The sequence below is a fragment of the Leucoraja erinacea genome, chromosome 13, assembly GCF_028641065.1.
Source record: "Leucoraja erinacea ecotype New England chromosome 13, Leri_hhj_1, whole genome shotgun sequence".
In the NCBI taxonomy this organism is placed as follows: Eukaryota; Metazoa; Chordata; class Chondrichthyes; order Rajiformes; family Rajidae; genus Leucoraja; species Leucoraja erinaceus.
This window is the reverse complement of record NC_073389.1, coordinates 15,217,687-15,239,155: the sequence shown is the minus strand read 5'-3', so window position 1 is coordinate 15,239,155 and position 21,469 is coordinate 15,217,687. Positions and strand designations below refer to the sequence as shown.

At 44.0% G+C, this 21,469-nt stretch overlaps 1 protein-coding gene across 14 annotated transcripts in view; it reads right to left on the bottom strand.

Moving 5' to 3' along the window:
• dmd (dystrophin) overlaps positions 1–21,469 on the bottom strand; it is a 1,582,845-nt gene that overhangs the window by 26,309 nt on the left and 1,535,067 nt on the right. For all 14 annotated transcript variants that reach the window (XM_055644518.1, XM_055644513.1, XM_055644515.1 and 11 more), the window contains 2 exons: positions 17,213–17,278; positions 2,366–2,524 (listed from right to left, as the gene is read on the bottom strand). In XM_055644518.1, coding sequence (XP_055500493.1) covers positions 2,366–2,524; positions 17,213–17,278 — 225 coding nt within the window. The remainder of the gene's footprint in view (positions 1–2,365; positions 2,525–17,212; positions 17,279–21,469) is intronic.

Genomic DNA, 21,469 nt, shown 5'->3' with positions numbered 1-21,469 from the left:
GTCTTCTCATTTTGCACTGTACAATTGTTGCTTTGCATGATGACAATAAAAGGATGATAATGATAAAATAAAACACCATTGAAGTGTCCTGTCATAAAACATAATGACGATCAACAATAGGGTTTTGAAATGGAATCTGCACATATGCTAACTGTTTTACGTCTACAGAGGACTCAGTCCGTTCTACAAGGATTAATGTTGGAAGAACGATTCTGCCCAGTAACACTTCCCATAATTGATTCTTTCTCCATCCCATTAAACCAAAGCATGCTTCACCAACTGCAAACATAGAAGTGAACCTAATAATTACAAAGCTCAGAGGAAATGCTGATCGGGCCAATATTAGTGATGGATTGGCAGGCTAACGTTCTCTATCAGTAGACGGTCAAAGCAGAGAGTCATGATAACAAAACAACACTTCGGAAGGAAGTTCAACTTCACCCATTAAGTGCTTTAACCGACTCTCTTGGTATATTCTTTGTTGTGTTTGTAAAAGAAACAAGCTTTTTGACCAGTATGTCAAAAACATGGATATTTTCTTTTATTTTGAAGTCAAGCAAGCTGTCAAAACAGGCAATTGTACCGGGATTTTCAACCTCTGAGGATGGATACAAAAGCGGCAATGGAAATGAGTGCAGATAGATACAAAATGTTGGAGTAACTCTGCAGGACAGGCAGCATTTCTGGATAGAAGGAATGGGCGACGTTTCAGGTCAACACCCTTCTTCAGAGAGAGACGTTGTCAGTTACTCTAGCATTTAGTGTCTACCCTCTGTGTAATACCAGCATCGCAGTTCCTTGCTACACAATGGAAATGGGTGGAGTATTTTCAGCAAGACTGGATCACCTTAAACAGCCTTGAAGAGCAATTTATTACAGCCTTCTGAGAACCCATATTAGACAACAAAGATCTGGGATTGGGCAAGAGTAAAGTACAGAGGTGATCATATTCGTGTCACTGTTCTTCCATGCGTGTTCCCGATGCTGATTTTTTCAGGCGTGCGGATCTGCATGTTGAGTGTTCCTTGAATTGAAGGAAGAGTCACACAGGTCCAGAGGCCCGGGTTCCATCCTGAATACAGGCGCTGTCTGTATGGAGTTTGTACATTCTCCCCGTGACCTCGTGGATTTTCCCCGGAAGCTCCGGTTTCCTCCCTCACTCCAAAGACGTACAGGTTTGTAGATTAATTGGCTTCAGTAAAAATTGTAAATTGTCCCTATTGTTTTAGTTTAGAGATACAGCTCAAAAACAGGCCTTCGGCCCACCGTGGCCGCACCGACCTGCGATCCCCACACATTAACACCACCCTACACACACGAGGACAATTTTACATTCACAATTAACCTACAAACCAGTATGTCTTTGGAGTGTGGGATGAAACTGAAGATCTCAGAGAAAACCAATGCAGGTCTCGGGGAGAATGCACAAACTTCGTACAGACAAGCACCCGTAGTCAGGATCGAACCCGGGTCTCTGGTGCTGTAAGGAAGTAGCTGTACCGCTGCGCCACCGTTGAGAGAAGGAAAGGGCTATATGGGTTGAGGGTTTGAGGAGGGGACATCTATATCATCCTGCAGTGTGTGCTGTGCTGGGTTCCTGGAGAACATTCCTCTTTTAACATTTCAGCAAGAATTTTCAGAAAAATACTTGGCTATCTGTCATCACTCTTGTATCAGCATACGTCCACTCACTGGGACCCAGGGAAAGCTGAAACCTATCACGAGGGTCCAGAGAAAGAATGCAGTGATGAAGTGGGAGCATCACTGGAAGGTGGATAAGGGTGTGGAGAAGATTTACAAGGATGTTGCCAGGACTCGAGGGGACAGAACATTGACAGAGTCTCTTGGCCAGAGTAGGGGAATCGAGAACCAGAGGACATGGCTTTATGGTGAGGGGGGATAGATTTAATAGGAGCCTGAGGGGTAACGTTTTCATACAAAGAGTGGTGGGTATGGAACGAACTGCGACGGAATGCAGGAGGTAGTTGAGGCTGGAACAACCACAACATTGAAGAAACATTTAGACAGATACATGGATGGGGCAGGTTTAGAGGTATATGGGTCACATGCAGGCAAGTGGGACTAGTGTGGGTGGAACATGTTGGTTGACCATTATACAAACTTGCAGAGAAGATGGGTTGAAGCTTGAGCTTGTAACTGATAAACAATGAGGCAAATTTTACAAGTAGAATTTTCGCAGGCAAATAGGACTAGCTTAGATGGGCCATCCAGTCGGCATGCCTAGTTGGGTCGGAGGGCCTGTTTCTGTACTGCTTGACTCTATGACCCTAGAAGTGGTGCTAACTGGAAGTCGTGTAACTGGGTCCCGACTGAATCTGCTGTGCTTGTCTGCCCGTATCCTAACCTGTTTTCATCCTCCAGGTCAGCGAGGATTCTTTCCAGCTCTCCCCTCTCTTCGCTCTCCAGGGAGATGAGGATTTGAGCGGGGCTCCGAGGCTGACTCACTGGCGACTCCTGGTTCAGACTCTGGCAGTAGTGCTGGATCAGCAGATGCTCATCATCTCTGCAACACAATGCAAACAAAGCACATTAAAACATTGCCACCCAGCACTGGCGTTCAGAAACCCGGCCCCACACACTCGTTACATTTCTAAAGGTGAGAATCTGTTGAATTTTATTCAAAAGGTTGAAATGAAAGGGAAAATACCTCATTGTACATTTTCTTATCACAGTCTCTTACATACCATCTTGCAACCTTGCCTTTCTGATTCATGCGTGCATGACCTTTACAGAGTAAGAAGTGGAGTGGTTCAGATGCGGTTCCAATCTCTGCTTTATCCATTCTTGCCTTACCTGAGATACAATAAAAACTTGTCTACCACCTGACTGAATTCTAAATGGTGCCAAATGACAACAGCTGAATGACAATGCACTGAATAACAGGATTAGTCACTCCTCCAGCCACAAAACTTGCACCTGAACATCCTTACCTCCACCTGGACCACCTACCTAATCTCCCGGTTGCCAAACACTTTAATTCCCCTTCCCACTCCCACAACGACCTTTGTCCTAAGCCTCCTCCATTGCCATAGTGAGGCCAAATCCAAATTGTAAGAACAGCATCTCATGTTTTGCTTGGGCAACTCACAACCCAGTTATATCAATATTGATTTCTCTAACTTCAAGTAACTCTCTCCACCCCTCCCCCTACCCGTAATACCAGCTTCAAAGTCGTCGTGTCTGAACTCGTTCTCACCTAGGCCACAGCTAACAATGGCCTGTTTCCGTTACCATCGTCATTTTTTTTGCCTATCTTTCATTCATTTGTTCTATATCACTCTACATCACCGTCTATACATCTCGTTTCCCTTTCCACTCTCAGTCTGAAGAAGGGTCTCGACCCGAAACATCACCTGTTCCTTTTCTCCAGAGATGCTGTCTGACCTGCTGAGTTACTCCACCTTTTCATGACTATCCAAAAGGAGAAGTCTTAAAATTCCCCCAAAATCGCCGCGGACTTAACATATTTATGGAGTGAACACGCAATGATTTTGAAGTTGCTGAATGCGTCACAGGCCAAGTTGACATAAAACTGCGAGGCATGCTATAAATTGCCCCCGAATGCCTGCTTCTTGCAAACCTTTTGATTTGTTCATGTATTTACTTTGATGGTGGAAAGAAAAACGCATTATGAAAAACAGACGCTGGTACCTACGGTCCATGTCTCTGTGTTACCCACAATAGTGAAAGGCCTGGATAGAGCGGATGTGGAGAGGATGTCTCCACTAGTGGGAGAGTCTAGAACTAGAGGTCATAGCCTCAGAATTAAAGGACGTTTCTTTAGGAAGGAGATGAGAAGGAATTTCTTTAGTCAGATAGTGGTGAATCTGTGGAATTATTTGCCACAGAAGGTTGTAGAGGCCAAGTCAATGGATATTTTTAAGGCAGATAGATTCTTGATTAGTTTCTTAAAAATTCAACTCTTAAAAATGGTGTTTCGTAAATCAACAACAACATTTGCTTTGGTCACTTTCGTGTCAATATAATTGACACGAAAGTGACCAAAGCAAATGTTGTTCTTGTTTGTGAAAGGTCATACGAGAGCAGGATCAATATATTTACACATGCACAATCCCGAGGAACTGCTCTTCATTTTACAATTAGACTTTTGAGTAAATTCAGAATAGTCATAATGATTTTAACTGTGGTCTGTAAAATTCCATCCCGTACGCGGAAATCACTGAATTTACAAATGTCAGAAACTTGTACTTTTTTGTATTGAACACAAAACCTCTCCATCTGACTAATATTCAAATGGTATACATCTGTCCATTTGTTAAGGCGTTGTATAAATGTATTTTCTTGTTCCATGCAGTCATTCAACATTTGTCAACATCAATGTTGACAGTCAGACCAAAAGAATGAAAGGATTGACAAGATTACTTGTTCATCTTGTGCTCTTTTCACACCCCTCAGTTTGACCCCCACCACCCTGGTAATGGGCAATTACAATTGGCATGAAGATGGACACAAAAAGCTGGAGTAACTCAGATAGCATCTCTGGAGAAAAGGAATAGGTAATGTTTAGGGGCAGCATTGTGGCGCAGTGGTAGAGTTGTTGCCTTACAGTGCCAGGGACCCGGGTTCGAACCTGACTATGGGTGCTGCTAGCATGGAGTTTGTACAGGTTTGTAGCTTAATTGGCTACGGTAAAATTGCAAATGCTCCCAAGTGTGTAGGATAGTGCTAGTACACGGGAATCGGTGCAGTGGTTGGCATGGACTTGGTGGGACGAAGGGCCTATTTCCTCGGTGTATCTCCAAACTACAAAATGTCAACACATCTCACAAAGCATGGATATGGCCCAACACTCCATTCCAAACCCACGCCCTTCCTGTGCAGGGACTGTGCATACCAAGCACCTCGTGATTACTTCAATCATCAATCCCATTTTTAGCTCTAAAATCCTCAGGTTCATTTTTAGAAATGGAAAATCAGCAGCAGTTTTGCACATAACCGCTGCCGTTTGTCCGTGGTTGTGGCAGTAAGTTTGAGATGACTGTGTAAGGGAGCATGAAGTTCCCTTAATTCCCCGGGGGTGGGGGTTGGGGGGAAAAGTGCATCCAAATAAATTATACCATGTTGAACCTGAAGCAGCTTCCCATTCATTTCAACGTAAAGATTTCCAGTGAATTATCTTTTATAATTTCCAGAGTTAATTTAAATAGTGAAAATTACTTTCATGCATTTTTACTTCTAAAATTTAATGAATAATTTCACGGGCGGCACAGTGGCGTAGCGGTAGATTTGCTGCCTTGCACGCCAGAAACCCGGGTTTGATCCTGACTACAGGTGCTGTGTGTACGGAGTTTGTACATTCTCCCTGTGACCACGTGGGAGTTCTCCAGGTGCCCAGGTGTGGACTCGGTGGGCCGAAGGGCCTGTTTCGACGCTGTATCTCTAAACTAATTTTAATAATCCAATTAGCTTTAAAAGTTTTTAAATCTAGGAGCTATTCAGAACAAAGCAACATTTTTCAACAGACTTGACCACTGACTAAACCAGGCTTGTAAACCAACATCTGCAGTTCCTTATTTCTACTTAGTCTGGTTTAGTCAGACTAAATGTTGCTGTGGTTGTTGGTTAACAAAAAAGGGGCAGTAAATGCTGGAGTAACTCAGCGCGTCAGGCAACATCTCTGGAGAACACATCCTTAGATGCTATCTGACCTGCTGAGTTTCTCCAGCACTTTGTGTTCTTTTCAGTCAGACTAAAGTCTGGTTTAGTCTTTACGCTAAGACAAAGTCTAGTCATCTTAGCTCTTTAGAGAGTGGGCCATGTTTCACTCCCCATGTAATGCCACTCACATTGTGGAGAACACACTGAATGGCTTTGCCAATGAGAATCATATTGGTTTTCTGAAGATGGGTCCTGACCTGAAACATCACCCATCCTTTTCATTCAGAGGTGCTGCCCGACCCACTGAATTCCTCCAGCACTTTGTGTCTATCCTTGGTATAAATCAGCATCTGCAGTTCCTTTCCACACACTACGCTGGCTTTGTTCCCAACGTGAAATCCACGCTCAGGAAATGTTGGTAAGTAGATCGGTGACGTCTACAGGCAGCTTACCGCTGACTGGAAAATTCAGCCCAGCAGCAACATCAACTGCTTGCAGTTATATAATGGCTTTCATGTACTGCAATCTCTGGCTTGGCCCTGATCTCTTCACAGAATGTCGATGAGATATTCACGTCTAGAACCAAAAGGTGCGTTCCTGAAGTTAAATATTAACTCCAGTAGTCTTCTGCACCATCAGTTACATACTGTATGAATGAGGGAAAACATTGCTGAATTTTCCCAATCATGGATTGCCACCTCAGCTGCTCAGAGCAGCATGTGTGTAATTCTAATTGCACTGTAATGTCAATTGTGAATGCACAGATGGAGTCAATTTGGACATGACTATTTTCCAGTTAAGGATCCTGAAGTGTACCAGCAACAAGCCACATGCAAATCGCAGTCAGGCTCGGCACTGATACATGGCGGTGGCACAAATACAGAGGATGAATAATTCGAGTCAGACAGCGTTGAAAGAGGCTCTTCGGCCCAACTTGCCCATGCTGACCAACATGCCCCATCTACAGTACACCTGCCTGCATTTGGCCCATATCCCTCTAAACATATCCTATCCATGTACCTGTCTAAATGTTTCTTAAATGTTACAATAGTACCTGCCTCAACAACCTCCTAAAGGAGCTGGTTTCAGCCAGCCACCACCACCTGTGTGAAAAAGATTCCTATTAAATCTTTCTCCCCTCACCATAAATCCAGGTCCTCTGGTTCTCGATTCCCCTAGTCCGAGCAAAACATTCTGTGATCTATTCCGCTCATGATTTTGTACACCTCTATAAGATCACCCCTCATCCTCGTGTTCCAAGGGATAGCCCGTTGAGTCCTAGGCTGCTCAACCTCTCCCTATGGCTCAGGCCCTCGAACACTGGCAACATCCTCGTAAATCTTCTCTGCACCCTTTCCAGCCGACAACATCTTTCCTACGACATGGTGACCAAAACTGAACAGAATATTCTAAATGTGGCCTCACCAAACCTTCCAGAGGGAAGGTCTATGTCTATAAGTGGAATAAGCAAACCGCAGGCCACGTTTACCCCAGGAATACAACACTACAGAAGGTGAAAATTTCAGTCACTGCCAGCACCAATAATCTCTGTACTATTCAGAGAGAGAGAGAGAGAGAAAAAAAAAACACTTTTTTAAATTATGCACTCAGGATAAAGCAGCAGAATCTTAGCGCATCAACGAGGGGGTGTAGAGGAGGACTGAATATTAGAAATTAGGCAGCCAACCATGCAGAATTCCTCAACCATTAAAGTAAATGGTTACAAGAATGCTTGCAGCACAAAATTCGATTTCAAACTTCATTATCAGCAGCTGAAGCTTCCCCCACCAGGAGAACATTACATACAGAGAAAATAGGTGCAGGAGTAGGCCATTCGGCCCTTTGAGCCAGCACCGTTATTCAATGTTGCCTCCCTTTAAAAGTTCTTCTGGTTTCAACAGGGACTTTCCCGGCCATTTTGGTTCATAATTATTTCCCTCCTTAATATGTTTTATGTACATATTAAACATTAATCAGTGGAATAAACTCTTTTAAGTTCTTAAATCCTCAGGGGTTAATCTCCTGATAGGTTATGTGAAGAAGGTGAATTAAATGGAGCTTGGAACAAGGATTGTGCCTACAGGGTCCACGTCACAGATAAGCTGCAACAGAAATGGGGGCAGTGCCGTGCCAACACTCCCATTGGCAAGAGGGTGACAGTGCACACTTGATGGGTTGAATGGTCCCTTTCCACGGCAGATCAATGTTATACTTCTATTCCATGTTCAACTGCACCTTGAGTGACACAGCTGATATGAAGTGGCTGCAGTCCCTTGGAATGGGGAAACATGCAGGTCTCAGACCTAAAATAAACACTAAGGAGCCTGAGAGCAAGTGGCTGTGGTACAACTCACTGATCTGAATAATGGTGTGCATCCATGATATGAAGCCACCTTTAACAGGTTCCTGTCTGTCGGTCAAGTGAGTCTTTGCCAATGCTGCTCAATTTCCTTCCTCTTCCTTTACCTGCACCTTCTTCTGCTTGTGGCTCCTCTCAAATTCCTGGACCAACTCATATAGACAATGGGACAGGTAGCATCTCTGGAGGGACTGCAGTCTGAAGAAGGGTTCCAACCCGAATCCTTTTTCCTCAGAGATGCTGCCCGACCCGTTGAGTTACACCAGCACTTTGCGTCTATTTTCAGTATAAATCAGCATCTGCAGTTTCTGCATATGGGGAAATAGAGGCTTAGAGACCAATGACATATTTTTTTAATTTGCCATCAGGTTTGGTGCAGAAATGGTGGGCTGAAAGGCCTATTCCTATACTGTACTCTTCTATGTTCTCATGCAATTGACTTATTTCAGTGTAAAATAGAAAAACAAATTGCACAATTAAAAACAGACAGGTCCAAACGCCTTATGAAAGTACTGCCTGATGTAATGAAACAATTTGTGAATCAGCAGTAATTAACAACTTTGAATAAATGCAACCAATTAAGCCCAGACTATTAATCAATACAACATTTTATTGGTTTGTGAATTTGTAAAAACCTCTGAAAATGAAAACCACAAAATAAAGTCCTATTGCACACATGTAAGCCTATCAGGCAAGTCTACCAATTCAATGCATACTAATCTTAACCTTAATATTGTAAATTTAAAATATATGACATAATCTCTGATCTCCCTAGTCTAGAGCAATCAACTGGCGAAGTTGAAATACTGTTCATTTAAAATCAGATGGGAGGACAGGTTCTTATAAAAGAACTCCGGCAAAAATCATTCATGGTTCCTATGTAAAACATTGGGAGATGTAAATTCTCTCCAACACTATTTTTCTATGACATGCCAAATTATCGTTTCACACAGCCATACAGCACAGTAACAGCCCTTCAGCCCAACTCATCCATGCTGACCAAGATTCTCCAACTATGCAAGTCCCATTGGCCCCTATCCCTCTAAGCATTTGTTATCCACCCTTGTTTCAATGTTGTTTGTAGTATCTGCCTCAACTACATCCTCTGGCAGTTTGTTCCCATTACCCTCTGCATGAAAAAGTTACCCCTCAGGTTCCCAATAATTCTTTATCCTCTACCTTAAACCTGTGCCCTCTAGTTCTTGATTTCCACTACCTGGGAAACCTGCATTCATCCCATCTATTCCCATTGTGATTTTATACATCTCTGTAAGATCTCCTCTCAGCCACCTGTGTTCCAAGTAACAAAGTCCTAGCCTTCTCCCTGGAGCTCAGGTCCGTGAGTGCTGGCAACATTCTTGTACATTTTCTCTGCCCTCTCAGTGATTTCGTCATTAAGTGAAGTGGTTAGACGCGGCACAGTGGTAAAGTTGCTGCCTCAGAGCACCAGAGACGCAGGTTCCATCCTGACTATGGGTGCTGTCTGCACGAAGTTTGTATTTTCTCCCTATGACTTGCTGGGTTTTCTCCTGTTGTCTGGTTTGTTGCCACTTTCCAAAGATTTGCAGGTTTGTAGGTTAATTGGCCGCTGTAAATTGTCCTTTGTGGGTAGGATAGAATCAGCGCATGGGTGATCATTGGTCAGTGTGGACTCAGTGGGCCTGTTTCTATGCTGTATCTCTAAACTAAACTAAACCCTATTACCTGGGTGAATCACCTGACTTTCAGTGATTAAGGGATAGCTTGTCATTAAATTGAGACACGATAATCCATTCCCTCAACAGGGATGTTAAGGAAGAGTGCCTCAACATGGCAAAGTCTTTCACGTACTAGAACCTTAATTCATCACCAGGATGTAACCGTTGTGCGTAGCAAGCTTTAAACATTCTATGCACATCTCTGATTTGTGTCATAAGGGATAGGGGTAGAATTAGGCCATTTGGCCCATCAAGTCTACTCCGCCATTCAATCATGGCTGATCTATCTCTCCCTCCGAACCCCATTCTCCTGCCTTCTCCCCACAAACTCTGAAACAACCAAGAATCGATCTATCTGCCTTAAAAATATCCACTGACTTGGCCTCCACAGCCTTCAGTTGCAAAGAATTCCACCGATTCACCAACATCTGACTAAATAAATTTCTCCTCATCTCCTTCCAAAAAGAGCATTCTTTAATTCTGAGGCTATGACTAGTCCTAGACTCTCCCACTAGTGGAAACATCCTCTTCACATCCAATCTATCCAAGCCCTTTCACTATTCTGTACGTTGCAATGTCCCCCCTTGCGTAGACTGAGAGATGGTCCCTGTCTAAACAACAACAACTGCATTGCTCTGTTGCAGTTCCATGCAGACCAACAACCTAGTCACAGAGTTCAAATGTCAAGCGCTGTGCAAATTAAGCTCTGTACAAGTGTACAGTGCAAAGGAAGACTGCTTATACAACACAAACCTGCTGGCTCGAATTTTAGAAATGAAGTTAGTTTGTGAGCTGAATAAATGGATTGAACCAGCAAGATGGATGATGCTAAGAACGGTAAGGATGACATTCTGGAAGAATTTAATTAATGCAGCCTATTGGTTAATATTTAAAGTATAGGTCGTCCCAATTTACAAATGCCAGACTTCGTGCAGTCCGTACATATGAAGGAGCATTTGGCAAACCAGCGGGATGGATTCACCAGCTGCTGTGGGCTACAGGTGACTATTCTTGACACTAGCTGGAATCCTGCCACCACGACCCCATGAACAATACATTCTAGTTAACACAATGTCCTTTTTGCGAATCCTATCTAGAGATATGTTTCACTTGGGCTGGTAGTAGAGTTGAGTTTAGAAGCCTCAACAGCATTTAAAACCTTGTCCGCAGCACTTGTCTGCTGCATCTTTTAAAATAATGCCATTTCTAGCCCAAGACAGGCTTGGATTAAATTTATTAATATCAGATTTATGATCACAAAGAACCCAGGTTAATATACTCCTCCACACTATCTATTCCTGTGGAACTACCCACCTCTACAAACATCTTCTACGAAAAACTTCTTAGGAAAAGAAGCCTGCCGTAACCTTGGGAGGATCTGTAAATCGGTAAAAAGTCCCATAAAAATACCATAAATACTAAGGCCTGTACTCGCTGGAGTTTAGAAGAATGAGGGGGGACCTCATTGAAACGTACCAAATAGTGAAAGGCTTGGTTAGAGTGGATGCGGAGAGGATGTTTCCACTAGTGGGAGAGTCTAGGATCAAGGTCATAGCCTCAGAATTAAAGGACGTTCCTTTAGGAAAGAGATGAGAAGGAATTTCTTTAGTCAGAGGGTGGTGAATCTGTGGAATTCTTTGTCACAGAAGGCTGTGGAGGCCAAAGTCTATGAAAATATTTAAGGCAGAGTTAGATAGATTCTTGATTAGTACAGGTGTCAGATGTTGTGGGGTGAAGGCAGGAGAATGTGGTTCGGGGGGAGATAGATCAGCCATGATTGAATGGCGGAGTAGACTTTATGGGCGGAATGGCATAATTCTTCTCCTAGCCCTTATGACCTTATGAGCAAAAAATACAGGACACTGGAAGAATTCATTAGGTCAAGAAGCATCTGTGGAAGTAAAAAGGTGAAAGGCTCGTTAAGATCCTGCACTATGACTATTATTCCCCCTGATTTCTCAAGGGTAACATTACTAATTCTTGAAATGAACTAAGAAACCAGCTTCCAATTCTCCATGTCTTGCATCAACCATTTTCCTCCTTGCTGAAAAGAGGAATGTTACCAGTTAAAGAGAGGGCATGGGGCTCCCACACAACTGCCCAGGCCATCTGTTAACAATGTGGTGAGATTAAGGCAGATGGACATTTCTCTGTACCCACACCACCCTCTGAATTTATCATGAAGCAGATGGTGCTTCAGCTCATAACAATAGGGAACTGTTGTAAATGTGGCATTTTGAACACTGAGCAAATCCATCACTACAGCTCAACAGCAGGGGGCGACACTGGAACAATCTGCAAGGTTTACAGAGAGGGTTGCTGTGGGCAAGCTCTTACCTAAGTTTCTACGTGTCTCCCAATGAGACGGTCCAAGTTTCCGAAGATAACTAAAGTCCGTACTGCACGGCAAACATTTGAGATAGAGTCAAACTTCAGTCCCGGGTCCACCTTGAGAAGCGGCAAGAGATGAATGGGGAGGGCTTCGAAAACACGCACTGAATATTGGACCACCTGTCTTGCAGTGCTCAGCAAACTGGGGTCAAAGCTATCCACATAGTCGATACATTCACAATCCAAAAATCAAGAGTGTTTTATAGTCTAATGTCCCAGATAGAACAATGAAATTCTTACTTGTAGCAACTTGCACATCGCTGATAAAATCTGAACATCAGCTTTTGGGGTGAGGGGTCACAGCGGGAGAGTTCCTGCTTTACAGTGCCAGGTTCGATCCTGACCATGGGTGCTGTCTATTCTCCCTGCACGGGTTTTCTCCGGGCGCTCTGGTTTCCTCCCACACTCCAATGACATAAAGGTTTGGAGGTTAATTGGCTTTGGTAAAGTTGTAAAGTGTCCCTAGTGCAGGGGTGGGGAACCTTTTCATGTTGGAATGCCGCATTAAGTTAGCTGTAATCTAATAAGGCCACATCCAAGAAACTTCAATTAGATATAGGATTATTTTGTTGAATCTTCTTTTACTCTTTGGCATTTTAAATACGTTCATTTTAAGATTAAATTTAAAATAATAAGACGAACAAAAACACATTAATAAAAATAAAAGGATTTGTTGTTCAAAATTTGGATTCATTCAAAAGTCCGCACTTAATGGCCTCGAAGGCTGCATGCGGCCTTAAGGCCGTAGGTTCCCCATCCCTGCCCTAGTGTGTCGGATAGTGCCAGTGTATGTGGTGATCGCAGGTTGGCACAGACTCGATGGACCTGCTTCAGCGCTGTATCTCCAAAGTCTAAAATCAGCCACAGAATAACAATATGATTAGAGGGGGTTCTCCCCAGTGGTTTAAACACTGAACAGATAGGCCATGGAGGCGAGGAAGACTTGGTCTCTCGTCTGTTCTGACTTGAGCTTTGCCTTAGGTGTCTCAGTGCCCCTTGTTAATGCAGTGGCCTTTGTTTATGTTTTGTAACCCGAATTCACTGTTATACATGGCTATGTGTGGGAATGGCGTTGCCTTGTTCAGTTGCCATCACTTTTCTGGACTGGTTACCATCATTGCCTGCATGCAATCAAGAAGAAGAATTACAAAGAGGACCACCAGAGCCAGGCTACAGCTGGGAAACCAGATCCCTGGATGGAATCACAACTTTGGGCTGGAAAACAGAGGAATTACTCCCAAAATGGATGGAAATGTCAAAAAAATCTTAGTGATTCTTAGAAGTTTTATACTGAGCACTAAGATAGAGAGACTTGTCTTTGCAATAATCCTCAATGATTACTATGTGTGTACATGTGTGTGTACATGTTTGCGCGTGCACCTCAAAATAAATAGAACGCTGCCTTGTGGCAATCTTTGATCTTTTAAATTCCTGTGAAAGACTCAATTTGCAAATTGCGACATATTCTTATAGATGATCATATGTCATCTCTCACCTATTATTTTCAATTTCAGAAACACTACTTGGAATCCCTACTCTACTTTACCTAGACTTTCTTCTGTACATAATACAGCTTTCCTTGATGTGGCAGGGAGGGAAGGAGATAAAAGCAAATACTTCAAGCAGGACCATCTCATATCCAGTTCCTTACATTCTACAATACAAAATATATTTTTTTAAATGAGGTAGATTTCATTCTTGGCTTCCTCATGACAAAAATGTAATGACAATCTGTGTCAACTGGAGCTAATTATGGAATTGCTGACACCTCCTTCTTCAGTTATAGTGACAGAGGCTATGGAGTTAGTAAATGCTGTCTCTGCAAACTTTACAAGTTGCCCCACTTCCTCAATTTCACTGGGACTAGAGGGAGAAGGTTATTGATTTCAGTGGCAGGACTGCTGATTAAGAAAACTTTTCCATTCGGGCTGATATTGAGTTTATGAACATACATTCAAGACTAGATTTTTCCAGGGCTTGCAAATACTGGAGAAGATTGGGAGGCTTCAGGAGGTGATCACATTGTACAATGATTTACTGAGCCAGTGGTAAACCGAAGAACTTGATGTTTTTGGATTTAGTGATGATTTCAAATCATGGAGAGATTGAGAAATTCCCTTTTGTTCTACCCTCTGGCAGAATTGCTTTGTGAAAAGCTACATGCCAGCCCAGTCCGACAAGTTGCCCAGTTCCTCCAGCATTTAGTTTTAGTTTATTTTATTTTAGAGACACCACGTGGAAGCAGGCTCTTCAGCGAGTCCGCGCCGACCTGCGATCCTCGTACACTAGCACTATCGTACACAATAGGGAGCTTGCAATATTTAATCAAAGCCAATTAACCTGCAAACCTGCATTTCTTTAGAGCGTGGGAGGAAACCTGAATGCCCGGGAAAAACCCATGCATCACCAGTAGAACATACACACTCCGCACAGATAGCACCTGTAATCAGGATCGAACCCTTGTCTCTGGCTCTGTAAGACAACAATTCTACCGCTGTACCACTGTGCCATGTGCCCACCAGTGGTGGCTGCAGTAATTAAAGTTGAGCAAGTGTTTGCTGAACAGCTTCAACACTGATTTTAAGATAGATCACTTAAGAAGCAAATGAATGTTGGGATCTGACGGCACAATAATCAAAGGACCACATGTTTACTCATCTATCTATACATAACTAAAACTCTGATCTTGTTATCTTCCGGTTTGACGGTCATTCTATTTGCGCAAAAATGTGTTGTTCACGATAGCGCTACCATTTTTCACCATTTCACTCACCGTTCTCCTGTGCTGCAAATGCACCAAGTTTCGTTCCGATCAGTTGAATGTCGTAAAAGTTAGCGAGGTTTAAAAATCTTAAAAAACGCGCGTGCGCAGATCGATCTCTTCTTCTGCCAGTCAGCGCATAGCGGATTAGTCTCTTCCCATGTCACTCCCCAGGACGATCTGCCCCCTTCCTGCACCATCGCGTCTTTACTGGAGCTGAGGATGGCCAGCGGAAGTTTCCAACCGGACTTTCGGAGGGACCCGAAGCAGCCCGGCCCCAAGCAACCGCCCCGCCCCAAGCAGCCGCCCAGCCCAGCGTGGGAGACCTGACCCAGCCCAGCCGAGCGTGGGAGACCTGACCCAGCCCAGAGTCCGAGACCCAGCCCAGCCCAGAGTCGGAGATGTCGCCACACGGAAAGCGGAGACTCTGATCCTGGCGGAGGAGAACGACCAGCGCCCGCTGTGATTCCCGATCGCACCGCCAATTCCAGCCGCTACCCCTCTGGTCCCTCTCACTGGCTCCTCCCCCCACAACCTTCTCCCCCCCAGACAACCTCCACCCCTCACCCACACCCCCCTCACGCACAAGCCCCCTTCCCACACATGAAGGAGAGGGGGAGGGAGTGCGCAGGGATGAGGGGGAAATAAGCCGCACCTGCGCAGTTAGGGGCTATGGGTGAGTAGTGAAATATTGCGTTGGGGAATGGGTTGCATTGGGGGACCAGGCCATGTTTCACAATGAACTTGAAGCAACAAAGTACAGGCAGTTGTTATTCATGGAAAGTACATTTCATGTTCAAGTGTGGAAGCAAAATATTAAACATAGGTCACAAAGAAAAGATCTCCTATTTCAATGTTAGATAAATGTTCACTGTAGTTTGCAAAGGGCTCTCCTCCACAACAGGCCACATGTGAACATATGATGAGCGTTTGACGGCACTGAGCCTGTACTCGAGTTTAGAAGAATTAAGGGGAACCTCATTGAAACGTGCAGAATAGTGAAAGCCTTGGAGAGTGGATGTGGATGTGGAGAGGATGTTTCCATTAGTGGGAGTCAGGCACTAGAGGACAGCCTCAGTATTAAAGGATGTTATTTTAGGAAGGGGTTGAGGAGAAGTTTCTTCAGTCAGGGGGTGGTGAATCTGTGGAATTCTTTGTCACAGAAGGCTGTGGAGGCCAAGTCAGAGAATACATTTAAGGCAGAGATAGATAAGTATTTGATTAGTACGGGTGTCAGAGGTTATGGAGAGAAGGCAGGAGAATGGGGTTAGGAGGGAGAGATAGATCAGGTTGAATGGCGTAGACGTGATGGGCCGAATGGCCTAATAGTACTACTATCACATGATCTTATGAACCTCAAACAGCTGATTCTCTTCTGAAGGAGGATCCTGTCCCGAAATCATACCCATCTATGATCTCCTGAGATGCTGCCTGACGTACTGGGTTTGGTGTAGGCAGCATGGTTGACGTGCATCTCAATAGTTGCCTGCAACACTTAGCAATGCTTCACCTTTGTTTGAACAAATTATAAATATCAGAAGATTTTCCAAAAAAGTGGCCAATTTGAATTATTTCATGGAAGAATGGACACAGGGTGAAATGACTACTTGACAGCATTCACTAAGAAAGCAGAAGAGGAGGAAATGGATGGTAACAGAAGGAAACAAAACTCTCAAAAATTAACTGGAAACTGCCAGGACTCAATTGTCCTTCCATCTCGTTGCAGTGAACGCATGTGAAATGATACAAGAGTACACACTAACTAGAAATGACAGAAAATCTTTCCTATGACTTGCTGTCGCTGTCATTTGTACATCATTCACACTTGACTGCTTAAATATAGACAGCACTACTAGAATCTGTTTCATACGATGGAAGAAAATTGGTAGGGATCCTGGAAAACTGATGTTTAAGAAAGAACTGCAGATGCTGGAAAAATCGAAGGCAAACAAAAATGCTGGAGAAATTCAGCGGGTGAGGCAGCATCTATGGAGCGAAGGAATAGGCGGCGTTTCGGGTCGAGACCCTTCTTCAGACTGGGTGGGAAGCAAGGAAGAGACGGAGACAGCGGGCTGTGGGAGAGCTGGGAAGGGGTGGGGAAGGAGGGAGAAAGCAAGGACTACCTGAAATTGGAGTAGCTGAAAACTGATCCTAATTTGTAAACATGTACTGTATATTGACATACTTCCTCTGGCAAACAATAGTCTGAATTGTTCCATGCATAATCTGTATCAAAAAATAAATTTCAAAGATATCATAAAAACCAAAAATGAAAATGCACACCATGACAGGCGATTATATACGGCCACTATGAAAAATAGTTTTACCCTTCAAAAAATTGAACATGAGTACTAAAATACATACATGCTTTCATTGGGTGAGATGCTGTCATTCAAATAAGATCCATTTCTGTTTTCCATTTCTGCTAGCCTGCAATAGAAAAAGCAGCAATAAATCCCAACAGCTCAGTGGAGGTCACTTATCACATCTGAAGTCTTTGTTACAAAACATAACCTTAAAACAATCATGGCAGTGCTCTTAAATGCAGAAGTCACCAAACGTTCAATTCATAAATGGCAGCAGATGGACACCCAAGATAAATGAGGGGGTGTGGGAGAAATTGGGCTCGATGGCACCCATACCTTGAGTGGTAAATGAGCGCATGGCATTTAAGAATTTGAATATGGTGCATCCAGGAATGGGCTCCAGCCTTTTGGGTCAAGACCCTACTTCACACTGGCCAGTCTGCAGATGCCCATCTACAAGCTCCACATTGAAGGGTTGGAACCCTACCTTGCTGTTGAAGGGAAGACAAGAATACACAAACCTTTCTCTGGTTGCAATTTGACCAAAAAGTTCTTAAACAATCCCACCAATCTACAAAATGATTCTGCACCACCTTTGCCATCACATGGCTGAGTGGCAGTCTAGTGCATGCACAGGACATGCACAATGAATGGCTGTTGGCAGCGCTCAGGGCAAGAAGATCACTATGTCAAACAGCATATCATTCTCATTCGATGCTTGCTCTATCATTCTGGAGGTTAACAGGCAGCAATACATCACCTTCAATCTACGTACCAGCAAGATGGACCCATCTGAGTGCGATTTGAAAGGATTGCCCTGTTGCTATAAATCTACAGGTGTTTGCAGTGGTTTCAAGGTATAAACATCCAAAGAGAGATGTTGAGCAAGCGTGAAAGCTTCTGGCCTCACCAGCTGGTTCCAGACAAGGATGGCATTAGTTGGCATTCCTGTCACAACTGGACGTCATCGTGCAAGCAAAGAAGGGCAGCTCTTTGGAGGAAGAGGAGTGTGGAAGGGGGATGAAGAAGCAGTGAAGGCAGCACAGTGGCATAACTGGCAGGGCTGTTGCCTCACAGCGCCAGAGAACCAGGTTTAATCCCGACCCTGGGTACTGCCTGTGTGAAATTTGCATGTTCGCCCTGTGACTACGTGGGTTTCCTCCGGGTGCTCTGGTTTCCTCCGAAATCCCAAAGATGTGCGGGTTTGCAGTTTAATTGGCCTCTATACATTGTCCCTGTGGGTAGGGAGTGGCTGAGACAGTGGGATAACATAACATAGTGCCCTCTACAATGTTTGGGACATTACAGCAGTGTTTATACATAGTTCCCCCATTTCAGAGCACCATAATGTTTGGGACACAGCAGTGTCATGTAAATGAAAGTAATCATGTTTAGCATTATGTTTGCATATCCTTTGCATGCAATGACTGCTTGAAATCTGCGATTCCTGGACATCACCAGTTGCCGGGTGTCTTCTCTGGTGATGCTCTGCCAGGCCTGTATTGCAGTCATCTTTAGCTTATGCTTGTTTTGGGGACTAGACCCCTGCAGTTTTCTCTTCAGCATATAAGATACATGCTCAATTGGGTTCAGGTCGGGTGATTGATTTGGCCACTAAAGAATTAACCATTTTTTAGCTTTGAAAACTCCTTTGTTGCTTTAGCAGTATGTTTGGCATCATTGTCTTGCTGTAGAATGAACTGCCGGCCAATGAGTGTTGTGCCATTTGTTTGAACTTGAGCAGATTGGATGTGTCTATACACTTCAGAATTCATTATGCTACTACCATCAGCAGTTGTATCATCAATAAAGATAAGTGACCCAGTACCTTCAGCAGCCATAAATGCCCAGGCCATAACACCCCCACCACTGTGTTTCACAGATGAGGTGGTATGCTTTGGATCTTCGGCAGTTCCTTCTGTCCTCCATACATTGCTCTTGCCATCACTCTGATATGTTAATCTTCGTCTCATCTGTCCACAAGACCTTTTTCCAGAACTGTGGAAGTACTTCTTGGCAAACTGAAACCTGACCATCCTATTTTTGTGGCTGCGTGATCTGTGGTGGTTTGAATCTTGCAGTGTAGCCTCTGTATTTCTGTTCATGAAGTCCTCTGTGGACAGTGGTCATTGAAAAATCCACACCTGACTCCTGAAGAGTGTTTCTGATCTGTCGTACAGGTGTTTGTGGATTTTTCTTTATTATAGCGAGAATTCTTCTGTCATCAGCTGTGGAGGTCTTCCTTGGCCTGCCAGTCACTTTGCGATTAGTAAGCTCACCAGTGCTCCCTTTCTTCTTAATGATGTTCCAAACAGTTGATTTTGGTAAGCCTCAGATTTGGCTGATGGCTTTAACAGTTTTATTCTTGGTTCTCAGTCTCATAATGGCTTATTTGACTTTCATTGGCACAACTTTGGTCCTCATGTTGATAAACAGCAATAAAAGTTTCCAAATGTGATGGAAAGACTAGGCGCTGAGAGCTCTCTTATACCTGCATTAGTAGACATTTAAACACACCTGAGCAATTACAAACACCTGTGAAGCCCTGTGTCCTAAACATTATGGTGCCATGAAATGGGGAGGACTATGTACAAACACAGCTTTAATTTCTACATGTATAAAAATACCCTTTAATAAAATCTGACAATGTGCACTTTAACCACATGTGATTTTTTTCTATTACAAATCTCAAATTGTGGAGTACAGAGGCAAATAAATAAATGATGGTTCTTTGTCCCAAATATAGGCAGAAATCCGGGAGGGGTCGACGACGACAGGGGGGGCAATGAGAGGTGGGGACAACCCCCCCCATGTTTTGTAATCTGGATTTTTAGATTTGTCCCTCATTCATGGTCACTCACGTTATTTAGTATTTTTCCCATCTCTCTCTCTCCAAGGTCGGTTCTTCTGTTTGCCTTTATTTGCTTCAGTTTTATTTGTTTAAGTGTTATTTATCACATTATAGCTTTTGAAAGATCAGACGCTTTCTAAGGGCTGAATCGGCCCGATCGCAGAGCCTTTCATCGCCCGGCATGGCTTAAAATTAAACTGCTACAACGAGGCGATCGAGGCTCCCGATGTTGAAGCCCCAGCTGGCCGATTGTGTGTGTGTGTGTTGTGGTGGGGTGTGTGGGTGTGTCTCTCTCTACCAAGAAGCCGCTCACTCAAATTGTGTCCCCCCCCACTCCCCAATGTGCCAACAATAACCTCGTCCTCAACTCCAAGAAGACGAAGGAAATTATTGTTGACTTCAGGAAGAACAGAGGGGGCAGACATACCCCCATCCATATAAACGGGACTGAGGTGGAGCGCATCTCCAACTACAAATTCCTCGGGGTACACATCTCGGAGGATCTGTCCTGGTCCCTCAACACCTCCAAGCTGATCAAAAAGGCGCAGCAGCGCCTTTACTTCCTGAGGAGGCTCAAGAAAGCTCACCTGTTCCCCCAGATCCTGACCAACTTTTACCGCTGTACCATCGAAAGCATCCTGACCACCTGCTTCACGGTATGGTACAGCAGTTGCACCGTAGCGGACAGGAAGGCACTACAACGGGTGGTGAAAATCGCTCAGTACATCATCGGTGCCCCGCTCCCTGCCATGGATGCCCTCCACCGAAAACGGTGTCTGAGACGGGCCGGGAAGATCATCAAAGACCCCTCCCACCCCAACCATGGACTGTTTGCCCTCCTCCCATCAGGGAGGCGGTACAGGAGCTTCAGGTCTCGTACCAGTAGGATGAGGCACAGCTTCTACAACAACACTATCACATTGCTGAACTCGGAGTCCCGCCGATAGATTTCTCCAGTCTCTCCGTCCACATTGTTTGCTTATTCTGTATTTTTTATATCTATATTGCACTATTACTACGGACTGACTCTAAACTGCATTTCGTTGTACCCATACTTATATCTGTGCAATGACAATAAAGTTGAATTGAATTGAATTAAATTGAATTGAATGTTTTGATAGCGATTTCAGCCCCTGGTCCTAAACATTATGGAGGGCACTGTAGAACTGGTGTGAATGGGTGATCGATGGTCGGCGTGGATTCGGTGGGCCAGTTTTCATGTTGTATCTCAAAATTAGATGAAGCAACTTCCACCCGGAATGGTTCTTCAACATGGATCGCAGTGAATAACACTGCATATGTGGTCTGCTTACATGATGGAATGAGTACTGTTAAATGCCAAGTTAAAAACCTTCATATATCTGCCCCTCTCGAGGTCGAGCCAGGGATACCCATAGCACATCCTTTTTCAAACCAATATTGTGTTGCTCCCCTTTACTGAAGAGAGCCTGTTCTTTTCCCTCA